The 15,052-nt window shown below is 34.9% G+C and overlaps 2 protein-coding genes and 1 pseudogene across 2 annotated transcripts; 2 read left to right on the top strand and 1 right to left on the bottom strand.

Moving 5' to 3' along the window:
* Positions 1 to 7,554: 7,554 nt before the first annotated feature.
* LOC18025989 (PRKR-interacting protein 1) lies at positions 7,555 to 9,305 on the top strand. The gene is made up of 2 exons (XM_006409510.2): positions 7,555 to 7,923; positions 8,934 to 9,305. Exons 1-2 carry the CDS (start codon positions 7,672 to 7,674, stop codon positions 9,258 to 9,260), a joined length of 579 nt encoding a protein of 192 aa, XP_006409573.1. The 5' UTR covers positions 7,555 to 7,671; the 3' UTR covers positions 9,261 to 9,305.
* Positions 9,306 to 9,697: 392 nt separating this feature from the next.
* Positions 9,698 to 11,518, bottom strand: LOC18025988 (annotated as a pseudogene).
* A 750-nt stretch (positions 11,519 to 12,268) lies between these two features.
* Positions 12,269 to 14,105, top strand: LOC18025987 (reticulon-like protein B10). The gene is made up of 6 exons (XM_006409508.2): positions 12,269 to 12,399; positions 12,591 to 12,771; positions 12,907 to 13,048; positions 13,133 to 13,202; positions 13,295 to 13,467; positions 13,916 to 14,105. Exons 1-5 carry the CDS (start codon positions 12,357 to 12,359, stop codon positions 13,465 to 13,467), a joined length of 609 nt encoding a protein of 202 aa, XP_006409571.1. The 5' UTR covers positions 12,269 to 12,356; the 3' UTR covers positions 13,916 to 14,105.
* Positions 14,106 to 15,052: the final 947 nt, after the last annotated feature.

Genomic DNA, 15,052 nt, shown 5'->3' with positions numbered 1-15,052 from the left:
GGAGTGAGATTTAGAGTATGGTTGGAGAAAATCTTGCTCCAAACTCTATTTTGCAGTAAAATTTGCAGTAGGGTTGGAGATGGTCTTAGAAGCCGGACGTTACATGTAAGAAAACATGAAGACCGAAAGGAGAATATATAGCATGATAGATACACTAGAGTTAAGGTTAGTACCAACTTTGATATCGGTACCCCATAACCAAAATCAGTGGATAGGGCCGATTTTGAGATCGGTGGCCCATAAACAAAATTGCTAGCCCATAATCGAAGAAAAAAAAAGCAATGTCACAGATATTTATACATAGGATTAATGATCGACCTATTAGAATTAATTTAAACTCCATATAATTTTTTAATCAGCGAAGTATGAACTATAAAAAAATAATAGGTTTTCATTATAGAAACATAAATAATAGTATATATCAATTTTTAAAAAAGAGGTGGATAAAATTTTAGAAAAGATGATAGACCTTAGAAGACAGACGTTGTATGTAAGAAAACATGCGGACCGAGATGAGTATATATAGCATGATGGATACGCTAGGGTTTAGGTTAGTATCGATTTTGATATCGGTGGACCATAACCAAAATCAATGGGTAAGGCCGGCTTCAAGATTCGGTGGCCTATATACAAAATCGCTAGCCAATAATTGAAGGAAAAAGCCATCTCACGGGTATTTACACATAAGATTAATGATCGACCTATCAAAATTAATTAAAATACTATATAATTTTTTTTAATAATGATATATAAAACAATCACTGTAGAGACGACACATCAGATTTTTGACATCACAAATAATAGTATAGATTGTGCCAGAAAAAAAAAATCACAATGGTGGTGGTGTTGTAAACCAGTTATCGAGAGAGAGAGGAAATTGGTGTGTCTTATTCCAAAGATAATGAGGAGTATATATAGTATTACAAAGACCTAGCTATCACCACAAGTTTCCGATGTGGGACAAATACAATATTAGTAATGGGCTTTATAATGGGCATCTATATATTAATATTCTTAACACTCCCCCTGATGACCATTATAACGATATTGTAGTTAAGCGCGTAAGATGCTGCCTCATTAAAATCCTTACTAGGAAAACCCTGTGGGAAAAAACATAGTTAAGGGAAAAAGAGTGCAGCGCGCATTTACTCTCCCTCATGTGTACCTCCGTCTAGGTCCTTGAGACGTTGTAATCCAATAAGCTGAATCAAATTCTTGAAAGTAGCAGTTGGAAGCGCCTTAGTAAATAAATCCGCCAAATTATCGCTTGAACGGATCTGTAGAACACGAATATCCTCATTCTTCTGCAAGTTATGTGTAAAGAAGAATTTCGGTATAATGTGCTTTGTTCTATCTCCTTTGATGTATCCTTCCTTTAGTTGAGCGATGCAAGCAGCATTGTCTTCATACATAATTGTTGGAGCTTCTTTTCCTTTTGATAAACCACAATCTTCTCGAATATATTGAATGACAGACCTTAACCATACACACTCTCGACTGGCTTCATAAATAGCACCATATCTGAATACATATCCTCTCTGTGATCTTGCATTATGTGGATCAGATAAATATCCAGCATCTGCAAAACCAATCAAATCTCCTTTGGATGGGTTAGAGAAGAATAAACCAATGTCTTTCGTTCCATTGAGGTAACGAAATATATGTTTAATCTCATTCCAGTGCCTTCGAGTTGGACATGAGCGCTTGCCAATAAATTTACCGCAAATGATATGTCAGATCTCGTATGACTTGCAAGGTACATTAATGCCCCTATTGCACTTAAGTATGGTACTTCAGGACCAAGTACTTCTTCATCCTCTTCTCGAGTTCGAAAGGGATCTTTTGACACATCAAGTGATCTTACGATCATTGGACTGCTCAAAGGGTGTGCAACATCCATATAGAACCTTTTAAGCACCTTTTCTGTATATGTCATTTGATGGACTAGGATTTCATCCTTTTAGATCCTCAATTTGCAATCCTAAGCAAAATTTCGTTTTTCCGAGATCTTTCATCTCAAAATCTTTCTTCAGATATTCCTCTATCTGATAAATCTCTATATGAGTTCCAATGATGTTTAAATTATCAACATATACTGCAATTATCGAGTGTCCCTGATGATCCATCTTGATATTTCTCTTCGCTTTTGATGATCTTAATAATCTCTTTAGTCGTGATAGACTTTCATATTTACATTCCTTTTAGGTTACTATCATGGGCGTGTTCTTGTTGCCTCGTTAAAACTTTGTCATGGAAAAACCCAGTGGGATAAAAACCATGAGAAGGAAAAAGAGTACAACCACGCAGATCATCATAATTCTCCCTCTAGAAGTATCTTTTTCAAGAAATGCATTCTAATCATATATCATCTTTAGAGAATTGATATAAGCATAACCTTAGTTAATACACTCATATGCTTATCAAACTTTCTCAGGTTAATGGACTTCTAGTCCATAACAATCTTTCACATTAAAGATATTTTCTTCCTCTATTTGGACTTTATGTCAAATACAATCTTCTACATATTCATATTGTGCATAGTTGTACATACGAGATATTCATGCTCTTCTTGTAAAAGCTATCATGTTGGCCTTCTTTCTTGCCATACCAAACCACATCTTTCAATCATGAAAGAGATCAACAACTTGCTCAAATATCATTTTAAGTGTGGTTCCTCAAGACCAACTATGTTTGAGCATTTTGTATATAAAATCATATAAGGATCTTTGAGACAATATATCTTTCTTTATTTTACAATTTGGAGAACCTCAAGACAAACTTGTCATTCCAAAGTTTCTTCTTCCATAATTCGACTTCTGATAACTCTTTAAGAGTTTTGATTATGTCCAAACCAAAGATTCCATTGATCCATAATATTTTGATACATACACATAGGTATATTGATTATCAAATAATATCCACTGTAAGTGTATACCTCATGAAGCATTTTTGCTTTAATTAAATCCAATAGCTACTGTTCTCCAGAACATCATTTTGAAATCAATAATCCTTCTAATTGCTTCTGGCAATTTGATTTCCTTTTAGGACTAAATCAAGTTTTTCTCTCATTCTTAGACTGATAAAGGATCTGTAAAATAGTTGCATCCACCACAAGAAAATATATATTTTCATGTATCACTTTCATTCATCTTTCGTATAAAGATCCACTTATATCTCACAAGTTTTACACTTTCAAGTGTATGGACTAACTGGTCCAAATTTTTCTCTACAAGAGATTTAACTTTACCTATACAGTGTTTACCATGATTGGCCAATCATCACTTTACGCGTTTTTCAATATAACTTTTGTGCCGCGGTTTCAGATCCTCATTTCTCATCATCAACTGCTTTATTGCATGCAAAAATATTATCGACGTCGATTTGCTTTAGATTCCATTCATTCCAGACACGACTCAATTAGTTGAAATCTCTTATCATTACTAGGTACCTAGATTTCTTTCTTTCTCATGTCTATATCTCTTCTAGAGAATCCTTCCTCGATCTTGCCATTTTATAATATGCTCCTTTTTCTTTTCAAGGATTCTTATCTTTGGAATCAGTAGGTCTATCACGTTTCATGCGATCTTTAGCCTCTATAGCAGTTGATATTAATTGGAGCACAGCTGGTATCACTTGATCAGGGTCAGGTAATGCTTCTAGCATCAAATTTGCTTAACTTTGCAAATAAATTATCTTTTAAACTTTTTAGTGCACATTCTTTCTGAGGATCAAGATAATTTCTTTTACTGATTTTCCAGCTGTTTGTTTTCTCCCCCTTTCCTTAATTGTTGGAAAGACTGACTCACTGAAATTACAGTCTGTAATTCTAATCTTATCCCTTATTTGATGGCTTAATACATTTATTCATCAAGGAAGATTCATATCCAACATATATTCCTCTTTTGAGGTCCCATCTTAAATCAATGTGGTGGAGCAACATTATTCAAAACTTTTAGATGGGAAACATCTGGTTTCTGACCAAAACCAACTATGGGGAGAACTCAAAATTATTCGTTGGCATAATTTGAATCAATGTGGTTTCACTCTAAATCAATTAACCAAATACTTTCACAAAGATACATAGTGGGTGATCAATCCAAAATATCTCTTTGTGTATGTACCAGAAAATTAACATTTCCAAATTTATTGGAGAGTGAAAACCAAACACATAAGAATCTTCTGGATCTTTTTCGCATTGTTATTTAACTGGAATGGCTTAACCAGTTATGCCAAAACAGTGAGATTTTCAGTAAACTTCTTGTTTACTAGATCCATTTATATCTCATATACTAGTGTAGTACAATTCAATAGAGAATACAAGTAGTTTCTCTAAATTACTTTTACTGCCTTGGATAATACTCATGATGTGAAGATGTTAAACCTTTTCTTCACTCATTGTCTCAACTTAATAAATCTTAAAATCCTTTGGATTTTCTTTACATATGATTTATCGAACATGAGTGTGAACATGATCTTCTGGATGTTCCACTTTCTATGAATTGTGGGATTCTACAATTCTCCCCCTCGAGATGATTACACTTCAGTTCCATTCATCTCGAATCGAATCTCACTCTAGGATCAACAACATACCCAACTTGGGTTTTATATTATATCTTAGATCCTTTTGACATTTGAGACTTAGGAGAGTATAATCCATTAATGATTCCAAATCCTTTCATAGGCAATCATATCTGCTCTTCTGGAGCTTCTAATATTTTATACAATCTCATCTTGTACTCATACTAGTTTATTTTATCATCATATGATAGACATATCTCTTGTATGTTACCATCTTTATTCTCTCACTTCTAGTGAATATCAGAGTTCTTAAAAGAAACTCTTTGGCCTCAACCTTGACCTTGACCATATCCATATCCATATCCATATCCACATTTATGTCTGCAACCACTTCCATAGCCATATTTGGCCTATATCAATCATGTGGCATTTTCTTTCTCAATATAGGGTGTCACATTCACTTCAGGGAATGGACTATATCTCAAATCAGAAGTATATCCTGATTTTTCTCTTTCTAACTCATTATGTTGCTCAGCGTCTTTTAGACCCATATACAAGTTTATAACACTTCTCAAAGTGTAGAGTATTGTATCTCCAGGACAACATCTCATTCTCTAAATAGTAGAGTATGTCTTTTAACATCTCTGCATCAACGATATTATCTTCACATAATATCTGAACATAACCAAGCCAAACTCACTTGAAGACTTTAAATCACATTATTTTAGATTCAACCAATCATAATGAGTGTAATATCACATTTTGGTGATTCAAAATTTTGTGGATCTTTTTCGGTGAAGTACTCGATCTTAAGATCAACAAAGAGGCATTATCACATAAATATAATCACGAAAATTTGTTCAAATTTCAAAAAATATGATAATCAACCCAGATGCAATTATCCTATGCAAGGTTCATTTATAAAAACGTTAAATGTTCTATCACTTAAAGCATGCATCGATTTGAACAAATATCACAAAGCAAATGATTTTGACTAACACAATTTAATTGTACTCAATCAATAATGATATCCAACCAGCACAAAACTTATGTAATAAAATATTTTGACTGTCGTATTCTATCACCATAATTAATAACAATATTACGAACACTAATAAGAATTTATTCTGATTTAATATTACTCACATAAATGATTAATTATGGACTTATATGAAGATTAATAATAATTTAACATAATTTATATAAAAAAATTATATTATAAACTCTGGCAACATCTCTATGTGCTAAGTTATATTAATTGAAAAATCATAAATCAGGATATAATCACATATAATATTTCAATCATTCATCTATTATATTAAAACAGAAGCATATTTAGTACTTGCTTCCAAACACTCCCAAATTTTTTTTAAAAATATTTTGAGAACCAGTTTTAAAACTATCCTAAATTATTGTAATATTATTTAAAAACATTTTTTCTTTTTTATATAAAACAAATCCAAAAATTAGATATGAATTTAGATAACTAAAGATTTCATTGGTCATATTTAATTTAAAATTCAAACTATTTTTGTAATTAAATTTAATTCTAAAAAATAATATTAATTTAAATTATTTTATACTTCTTTAATTATAGGTCAGATTTAATTTAACATTTGAAAATTTAAATAATATTTTTAGAAAAACAAATATGATTAAGAGAATACCTTATTGTATTTTTTAATCATATTTAATCAGAATAAAATTTCACATATAAAAAACTAATAAATATTAATATTATATGATAATTTGATGGAGTAGATTAAGTTTTTTTTTATAATTGCAGTGTTATACTCAAAACATGCAAAATATTAAGATAAATATTATTTCAAAATTAGTAAATAATTATATTATATAGTAATATGACGGATGAGTTAGAAATAGAATTATGGTTTAGTAACTACAGTTTTTCGGATTAATAGAATCAGTGAGTTAAAAATATATTTTTATAATAACGGTTTTTTTCGATTAATAGAATGATCGGGTTAGAATTATGTTTTTATGATCATGGTCATAATATAGTAGAAAAAATTAAAAAATAAATTATATCTAAACACAAAATAAATATTTGTTATTTATTAATAAATTATATCTATAAAGAAAACATAAATAATATCATAATTTTTGATTAAAAATAATTCTCGTGCAGATGCACGGGGTAAAATCTAGTTAATTCATTAATATTTTACCTTTAAACTAGTTTTTCAATCAATCAATCAATTCATCAAATAATTTCATATCATATGAATGTGTAAATTTCGTGATAAAGCATGATATAATTTGTTTGTGCAAAATTCGTTATAGAAATCCTTATCAAATAAAACAGAAAAAATTTAACCGTACACAGATAAGGCATATATTTATATTATGCTGTTATAATCTCACCGTGCATAAATAGGGCATATATTATGCTTTTATAATCTCGCCGTGCATAAATCGTGTATAAAACGTGTATAGATAGGGCATATCTTATGCTTTTATAATCTCGCCGTGCATAAATCGTGTATAAAACTATCTATGATAAAATTCAGTTGTGCACAGATTGGGCATATATGATTTTCTTATAATCTCGCCGTGCAAAAACGGATCATAAATAGTGCAGATTATAAAATCGTGCAGATTTAAGGTAAACCCTAAGCATGGAGGAGGCATAGCCTTTCTTCTTCGGGGAAAGAAAAATTTATCATCCCAAAATAAAATTTTGAACTAACTCTCACCTTTTCGATTTGAGAGACAAAAAAAATCAAACTAACTCTCACTTTTTCGGTATGAGAATGGATCGAGAGACGATCGCGCTGATAATGTGTTGTAAACTAGTTGAGAGAAAAAGGAAATTGATGTGTTTTATTCTAAAGATAATGAAGAGTATATATAGTATTACAAAGATCTAGCTATCACCACAAGTTTTCGATGTGGAACAAATATAATATTAATAATAGACTTTATAATAGGCATTTATATATTAATATTCATAACAGGTAGATCCAAAATACCCAAAACAAAACAAAGATAGACAAACCCAACCCAAGCCCAAAAAGGCCGTACTGATATTGTTAGACAGCTGAATGCAATGTATCGTCTTGACGAGAAGTTGAAGTCGCAAGAGAGGAATCCCCAACTTTCACCGAATTAGGGTTTTCACGAGCACACAAAATGACGACCGGAAAATCTAAGCAAGGCGACACCAGATTAGTGGTTGCCGCCACGACGGCGTCGGCGTTGATGGAGACTAAGAAGGCTGATCACGGAGGATCTACGTCTATCGTGGAGTATAAACCGCCGGTGATGTTAGAAGACGAGGAAGATCTAGAGATAAAGCTCAGAAGAATCCTCGAGAACGTCCCGGTTCGCGTCAGCAACACCTCCGGAAGTTCCGCTGGTTCTGGTTCCGGCGATTTCCACCAGGTATTTGATTTGATTAACCTCCTCGCTTTAATCGGAGCTGTGACGGAATCGAAAATCGTAATAATAGAACATGAATTTTCGTCAGTGACTGGTGAGTTCAATTGGTTTATCTACACACTATACTTAGTCTTTTGTTCTTAGGCGTAGTTAGGTGTTGTTTCTAAGTTACTCCTCAATCAATTAAGAGAAGTTCTGTCTCTGACATATGATAAGGTCTGAATAGAACATGAATCTTCTTCGGTGACTGAAAAATTCAGCCGTTTTTTGGGTGATTCTGTGACTAAGGCTTAGTCTTATGTCCTTATGAACTGAAACTTTCTTATAGGAATTGTGTTTTGACATAGTTTTCTTAGTTTTGTGAAGGATCACAATGTCTTCAAGCCTAATTAAGAGTTTAATAGAGCTTGAACTTAGGAGTAATTCCTCTGTGGGAGGCTCATATGTGGGTAGTAATTTGTCAGTTCTGATTAGCTGTTTGAGAGGATGTGTTATTTTTCAACATCCTGAATTGAAAATTGCGAACAAGGCTTTTCATGAATCGTCTTCGTTGCTGAAAATTTTGGTCCTTAGGATCTGAATTTTCTTAGAAGACTTGTGTTTTCTGACATTGTTTTCTTAGTTTTGTGAAGGATCACAATGTTTAGATAGTGCTTGTACCAAGAGTAATTCCTCTGTGAGAGGCTCATGTGTGTAATTTGTCAGTTCTGATTAGCTGTTTGAGGGGATGTGACAGTTTTCAACTTCTGGAATCAAAAATTCCGAACAAGGCGTATCATTTTTGTTTTCTGCTGTTTGGCCTTGCAAGTTTTAGTTTTGGCGTTTGTTCTAGTTTTGGCGTTTGTTCTAGTTTTGGCGTTTGTTCTAGTTTTGGCATTAAATGGTCTCAAGCTGCACTTTCTGAAATGTAGTTATAGATAGAAAGGACTTGTATGTATACATCTTTTGCGTATTTACGAGACCCATCTAAACTTGTTCCGACAATGAATGCATTGCATCGCTTTTTGTTACAGTACCGGCAAATGAGGCGAAGAGAACAAGATCGACTCACAAGGATGGATATTGATTACAACAAGCGTTTACAAATGGCGGAGTTTACTATAAGAAGAGAAGAGAAACTGAAAGCTGCGGAGGAAAAAACATCGAAGAAGCGTTTGAAACGACAAAAGAAGAAGCAGAGAAAGCAGGAGAAGAAGAGTAAACCAAACACCGAGGGACAAGAAAAGCAACCTAGAGAAGAAATATCATCAGAGGACGACGGCGATGAAGAAGAGTCTCATGTAGAAGTTCGACCACGTCCGATATTTAATAAATTGAGGTTTCAAGAGAAGTGTCCATAGCATTTGTTATTGTATGTTACATGAATCACAAAACTCTCTTTGCAAGATGTGTTTCTTTCTTTTTCCTCTCGTTTTCAACATTAAGATGAATGTATAAGGAAAGAAATGGAGCAGATTTAACCGGTTCGTGTATGTACGCAGCAAAAGACGAAGTTATAGATATTTTCTAAGTTAACTAGCTAAGGTAACAAGATTATGATATTTTATTTAAGAAAATGACCGAGTGAAAAGTTGCTACTAGGAAATAATTAAAGGTATAAACTTGGAATGAAATTTAATGTGCGACTTTATTGAATATACCTAAAAAAATTGGTATAAACAGAAATTATTCAACGGAACCTGTCTCCAAAGTCTGATAATACACTTCTTAAGATTTCCCCCAAAGCAATGTAGCAATACAAGTCTTTGTCTATTAAACCTCGATGTCACTATTGTTCAGAATCAGTAATCCATCAAGCCTTCATCCATGAAGCATCAAAAGAATAAGTTTACACTTAATAAGAGACAAAAGCTGAAAATGTGCTTTGGTTGATTAGTACTGCATTGTACGCGGAGACTATATGCCATTATCACTTTACCAGTGTAACAGACTAGTAATATCGAGGATCAAATATTCTAATCTCTCTACAGATTTGGATATTTAGAAATATACACAAGACAATGATTACCCCTAATATAATGGAGCTTCTGTCTTCTTCCCTAGACCATATCCGTCGACTTGTATCAACAGCTTCATCACTTTGGTTGTTGTTGTTGTTTTCAGTTTCAGAGTAGCCCACTTCGCTGCTACTACAACTCTCAATTTCCTCACTCGAGATCCGTACACCGCATTCCATAACCTTACATTCCTTGTAATCTTTCAAATCACCCAATAATCTGCAGCTGAATTCAAACACAATCTCACCAATGGTCTCATCAACTTCAAGGGATACGTTTTCTTCATCAAATGGACCAGCACGAAATATAAACAGATGTTCCGACCGAGATGTAGGAGATGAAAGCGGAACAAAATGGTAACCAATGTTAATCTGGACACGTCCTTTGCTTCTCTCACATCTTATTGACTTTTTGTAGTAATCCTCGATTGTCGAAAGCAGAAAGCAAGCCTTAAACCTTGTGGACGCAGAGAAACCCTCTTCACCACCAAGAGAGAATGTCATTGTTATGGAGTTCCCTGTAGCTTTGTGCGTGAACTCTGCAGGGATTTCTTTACCTGGTAAGCATGCAAACCAGTCAACCTTTTGTTTAATGATTCCTATTCTTGCTTCTTCATCAAGTTTCAAACAGTTGTTGAATGTGAATACCCTGAATAGGTTGTTGAAATCGAAACTTACTCTCTTGAGTGATGCACAAATGTTTGCTTTTAGGGACTCAAGCGTAGGGGTCAGAGCCGGGATTGACATTATTTTTTGTGCAGTTTTCGAGGGTGAGATCCCGTAGCCAAGGGAGACTTATGACGGAATCTGGAATCCTCTTTATATCACTGTTGCTAAGGTCTAGCAAAGTTACACTTTCCGGGACATGAGTTAATGTCTTGAGGTTTCTGCTACCAATCTCAGGCCACCAACAACGAGACCAACGTCCAACAATTGACGTCTTCGATCTTCGTGTAACTAACATTGAGAGTCTCAAGGTTGGTCGAGATATCTGGAAAATTTCTCAACCGCGAACAAAACTTCATGTCAACTTTCCCAAGAGATGCTAAGTTAATGTTGGTGGGAATAACTTGAAGATTGGAACACCAGGATGCATCCAGGTTTCTCAGCTTGTGCAGATTCGAAACAGAGGACGGAACCTCCACCAAACTTGTGCAAGACGTGATTGTCAATGTCTCAAGAATAGTAGCTTTCGAAAGATTTGGGATTTCCTTCAAATTACTCGAATATCCCAAATCTATCTTCTTGAGATTCACAAGAGGCTGCGTGTCAAATACAACAAATGATCACTATCATATACTCAGGTTATATCATCAGAAACATATTCACAAATATCAAATACCAACCTGGATTCCTCCCCACAGGCTCTCTAGCTTGCTCTTTGGCATATAGAGCTCAACGAGACGTTCTGGCTGGAATGTTGGAGGAAGACTTTTTCTCGGGTATGAATCCCAATGTAGTAACCTTAGATAAGGTAGATAGTCCATGTCCTCTAACAAGCTAACATTTCCATTGCAAAGTTTCAATTACGCATTCCTTAAAGGCTCGCTTACTTATAGAGAACTCGCCGATCTTGGACATATCAAATGATGCAAACACAAGTTCGAATCATAGTCATCAACACCCAATATGTTCCCCATGAAACATCTAAGTCCAAAATCAGTAGAATGTTGATTTTACAAAGCTCTAGCAATGGTAGTCTTACCGATCCCTGCAGGACCCCAAATTCCTATCATCTTCACTTCATCACAATCTGACCCTTATCTTCTCTGCACTTCAAAATTTCGACCAATTCATCTAAACACCAGCTCGAACAGGCGTACTTCTTGGAGAGCACCACGATCGAGACAAAGTTCCCTCTTTATATATTGAAGGATAAGATATATATGGAGGAAGAAACAAAGTTCCTTCTTTATATATTGAAGCAAAACGCGTAAAGGCCAGAGGCATTTCAAACACATTTGACTGTGCAGAAAAATACAAAGATGTGTCCCCAAAGTTCTCGAGGACCCTGTAAGAGCGTAATCGTCGAGGTCCACTGGGTTTTTGTTTGGTGACTTTGAAATTGAATTTGACTTTGGAAGAATTGCCATTTTTTCAGAGACGATTCACTTGCTCAGAGGTGAAGCAAACTTACATTGTCCCAATCAAAGAAGATTGGAGACAATTTGGAGGAAGAAGATGAACCAGTGAAAATAAAATAAAAAATTACGTTTTAAAATGTCGATTAGATCCCAATTGTACACTTGGTTTGAACACTAAACCGAGTCTCTATTTCAATTAAATTGTACACTTGGTTTAAAAAAATAAAAAGTGGCTTTTACGTACATCAAAAGGATGTGCGAAGAAGATGAAGCAACACAGTTTTGAAAGAAAAAAAAAAAAAAAACTCTTTCTCAGTTTCTGGGATTTGTGAAATCGCTGCAATTCTCCTTCTCCAATGGAACAATCTCATCTTCATCAATCTATCGTGGGTGGCTCAGGTCTTCTTCTCGCTCTCGCTCTCTCTTTCCTCTCTGTTTTCCGCTGCACTCATCATACAAATCCAACATTCGACCACTGTTTCATTGTCGATCTCCCCTGAATAGCACCGATCAATTCTCTCAACCTCTCTCTCATGGATTTGCCTCTTTCTCCTGATCGAAAACTTCTGTTTCAATCATTTTTTTCGCAGTCGCGGATTTGATTTTGTGGAAGAACAGACGCGGAGGATTTCTTCTTCTCGGATCAGCGACATTGTTTTGGATCCTCTTCGAGAAATGTGGATATATTTTCTTCCCCTTTGTCACTAATATTCAGCTACTTCTCGTCGTTGTACTCTTCCTCTGGGCCAAATCTGCTATTCTTTTCAATCGGTTATATTCTCTATCTTCATCTTGATTTTCAGCTTGTTTCTGGAATGTAGACTGCAGAATTTGTCACATTTGGCATTGTGATGGATAGAGAAAACCTTGTAGTACATCTGATAAATCTTTTTCTTGACTATATAGACCTATGCCACAGCTTCCTAATCTTGAAATCACTGAGGCATCTGTTCTTATGGTGGCTGATGCTCTACGAGTCTGGATTAATAATGTACTCTCAGTTGCTCGTGACATTTACGTGGAGAGAAATTCGAAGCAACTCTTTCGGGTCAGTGAATAGATTTTAGAGATTGTTGGCAAGTAGATTTGCACTTAGATATGAGATATTGAAACATTGCTTTTGCTATGGCAGGTCAGTGTTGTGTTGTGGACAGTATCATTTGTTGGCAGTTTCTTAAACTTCCTCACAATACTCTATCTTGGTGGGTAATATAGTTCTTGTTTTTTTCGTTTCCCTTTATATTGTTCATAACTCGTCGTATTGACTTTTCTCTGCGTGATTTTAAATGGACAGGTGTTGTTCTAAGTATGTTGATACCCATTCTGTACGAGAGATACCAGCATCACATTGATGATAAGCTTTCTGTGACATATCGAATTATACAAACACAGTACAGGAAGATCGACGAAAGATTACTACAGAAGATTATCGCTAAGCCCACGAATAAGATAAAGAAGATGCAATAGGTAAAGCATACTGAACCTTTGATAATGTGTTGTTGTGACTATTGTAACTAGCCGAGATGTGGTTCAGGAAATTGTAGCTTTTCCAGATTTACTACAGAGCTTATGTAGGTTGTTTCGACTGAAGGTTTAAAGGAGAGTGAGGAGAATAGGCATTCTGGATTTGTCTAGGGTTTTAGGATGGGGAATAAGTCAAGAGTTCCAAGACTTCTATAGTTAATCAAGTTTCTTTATGGTGAAGCCAATTATAGGAGTCCACCGGTTCCAATCTTATAGTGTAACACATTCAACTATTTGCTTAGATATTTAAGTACATTAGATAGATATCAATGGTACATTGGTACTGCATTGTTGCATGATCTGTGTTGTTTGTTTGAACATATCACACCTAACTAAGTGACCACCTCTCAACACTAACTAATCTTTCGGCACTCTTTTTTGTTGAATGCAGTTAAAGAAACAGGACAGAATAGGACTGAGTTGAAGAGGTCAAAGAGAGTAACGTAAAAAATCTATGAGCGTAGATGAGTGGAGGAATTGAGAACTAAGAACGTTATTTCACAAGCTGTAATTTGGTTTTGCCACTCAGAATCAAAACTTCATACAAAACTTCATTTGATATAGGACGAACAGTCTGCATTCACAAGTCCATTGTCTGTGTGCAACGATAGGTAACTCTAATTGGAATACGGTGCTGTTTCTGGCAAGCAAATCAATCTTGTGAGCACTTTATCATTTTGTAGTAAGATATTTTAACAAACCCATCAAAGCAAAATCACTGGTGAAAAAAAAACAAAATTGAAGTCAAAACAGCCTTAGAAGGCAAATAAGACCAGACAAAGATAACAAGGAAACTCCGACAAAGTTTAAACAGATGCATCTAGCAGTACCAAAGTTTGTTCTTCATGCATGAGTTAGAAGAACTATTAAGAAACCTCGATCTTGCTGTTAGTCGAAGCTCTGGGAAACAATAGCAGATCCATGGTGAATTGCAACTTTTCCTCGTCATCTCTTGAATGTGTTATCTTCTTATGCTGCTACATCATTTTTTCATAGTCGAAATTTGTGGCACGTCGTCAATTCATCTTAAAAATTTATAATACAAATTCACTGGAGCTCATTTAAGATCCATTTGCAATGTCTAATATATTTGTCATATCTAAGCTAGGAATTAGACCACGAGCTGGATATTAGTATGTGAAAATGGTTGGAAAGATAACTGGGTTTAGGATGCAGCTACTCGAGTAAGGATTCTTCGAAGGGGATGTGGAATATTGCTGATGTCCCTATGAATCCAGCATCAGAAGATGAAGAAAAGCCAAAGAAAACACAGGACTCAATCGTCCTTGTTGGATCGTCTACTGAAATAGAGGTGACCTCTGACAATGTTTTACATTCATACTTTTTTTAAAGTCTGACAATGTTATATCTACAAGTTTTCGCTTCACTCTTCTTGGTGGTACGTTCCACCTCCGGTCTGGACCGGTTAAAGACTGAGACCGGCCCAATTGACCCCGGTTTACGATGGTCTTAGTCGAAATGGGCCTGGCCTGACAGCGCGGCCCATTAGAGAGAAGCCCAGCGACGA

The sequence above is a fragment of the Eutrema salsugineum genome, unplaced genomic scaffold (assembly GCF_000478725.1).
Source record: "Eutrema salsugineum unplaced genomic scaffold, Eutsalg1_0 scaffold_11, whole genome shotgun sequence".
Taxonomy (NCBI): domain Eukaryota; kingdom Viridiplantae; phylum Streptophyta; class Magnoliopsida; order Brassicales; family Brassicaceae; genus Eutrema; species Eutrema salsugineum.
Note: the sequence above shows the minus strand (reverse complement) of the source record. Positions and strands in the feature narration are given on the sequence as shown.

Bases quoted from the DNA above. Each gene is read 5' to 3' on its own strand.
- LOC18025989 (XM_006409510.2), top strand. From the start codon at position 7,672: ATGACGACCGGAAAATCTAAGCAAGGCGACACCAGATTAGTGGTTGCC. The intron at 7,924-8,933 runs GTATTTGATTTG...TTTTTGTTACAG, and splicing joins GTTCCGGCGATTTCCACCAG to TACCGGCAAATGAGGCGAAG.
- LOC18025987 (XM_006409508.2), top strand. From the start codon at position 12,357: ATGGAACAATCTCATCTTCATCAATCTATCGTGGGTGGCTCAG. The intron at 13,049-13,132 runs GTCAGTGAATAG...TTGCTATGGCAG, and splicing joins ATTCGAAGCAACTCTTTCGG to GTCAGTGTTGTGTTGTGGAC. The intron at 13,203-13,294 runs GTGGGTAATATA...TTAAATGGACAG, and splicing joins CCTCACAATACTCTATCTTG to GTGTTGTTCTAAGTATGTTG.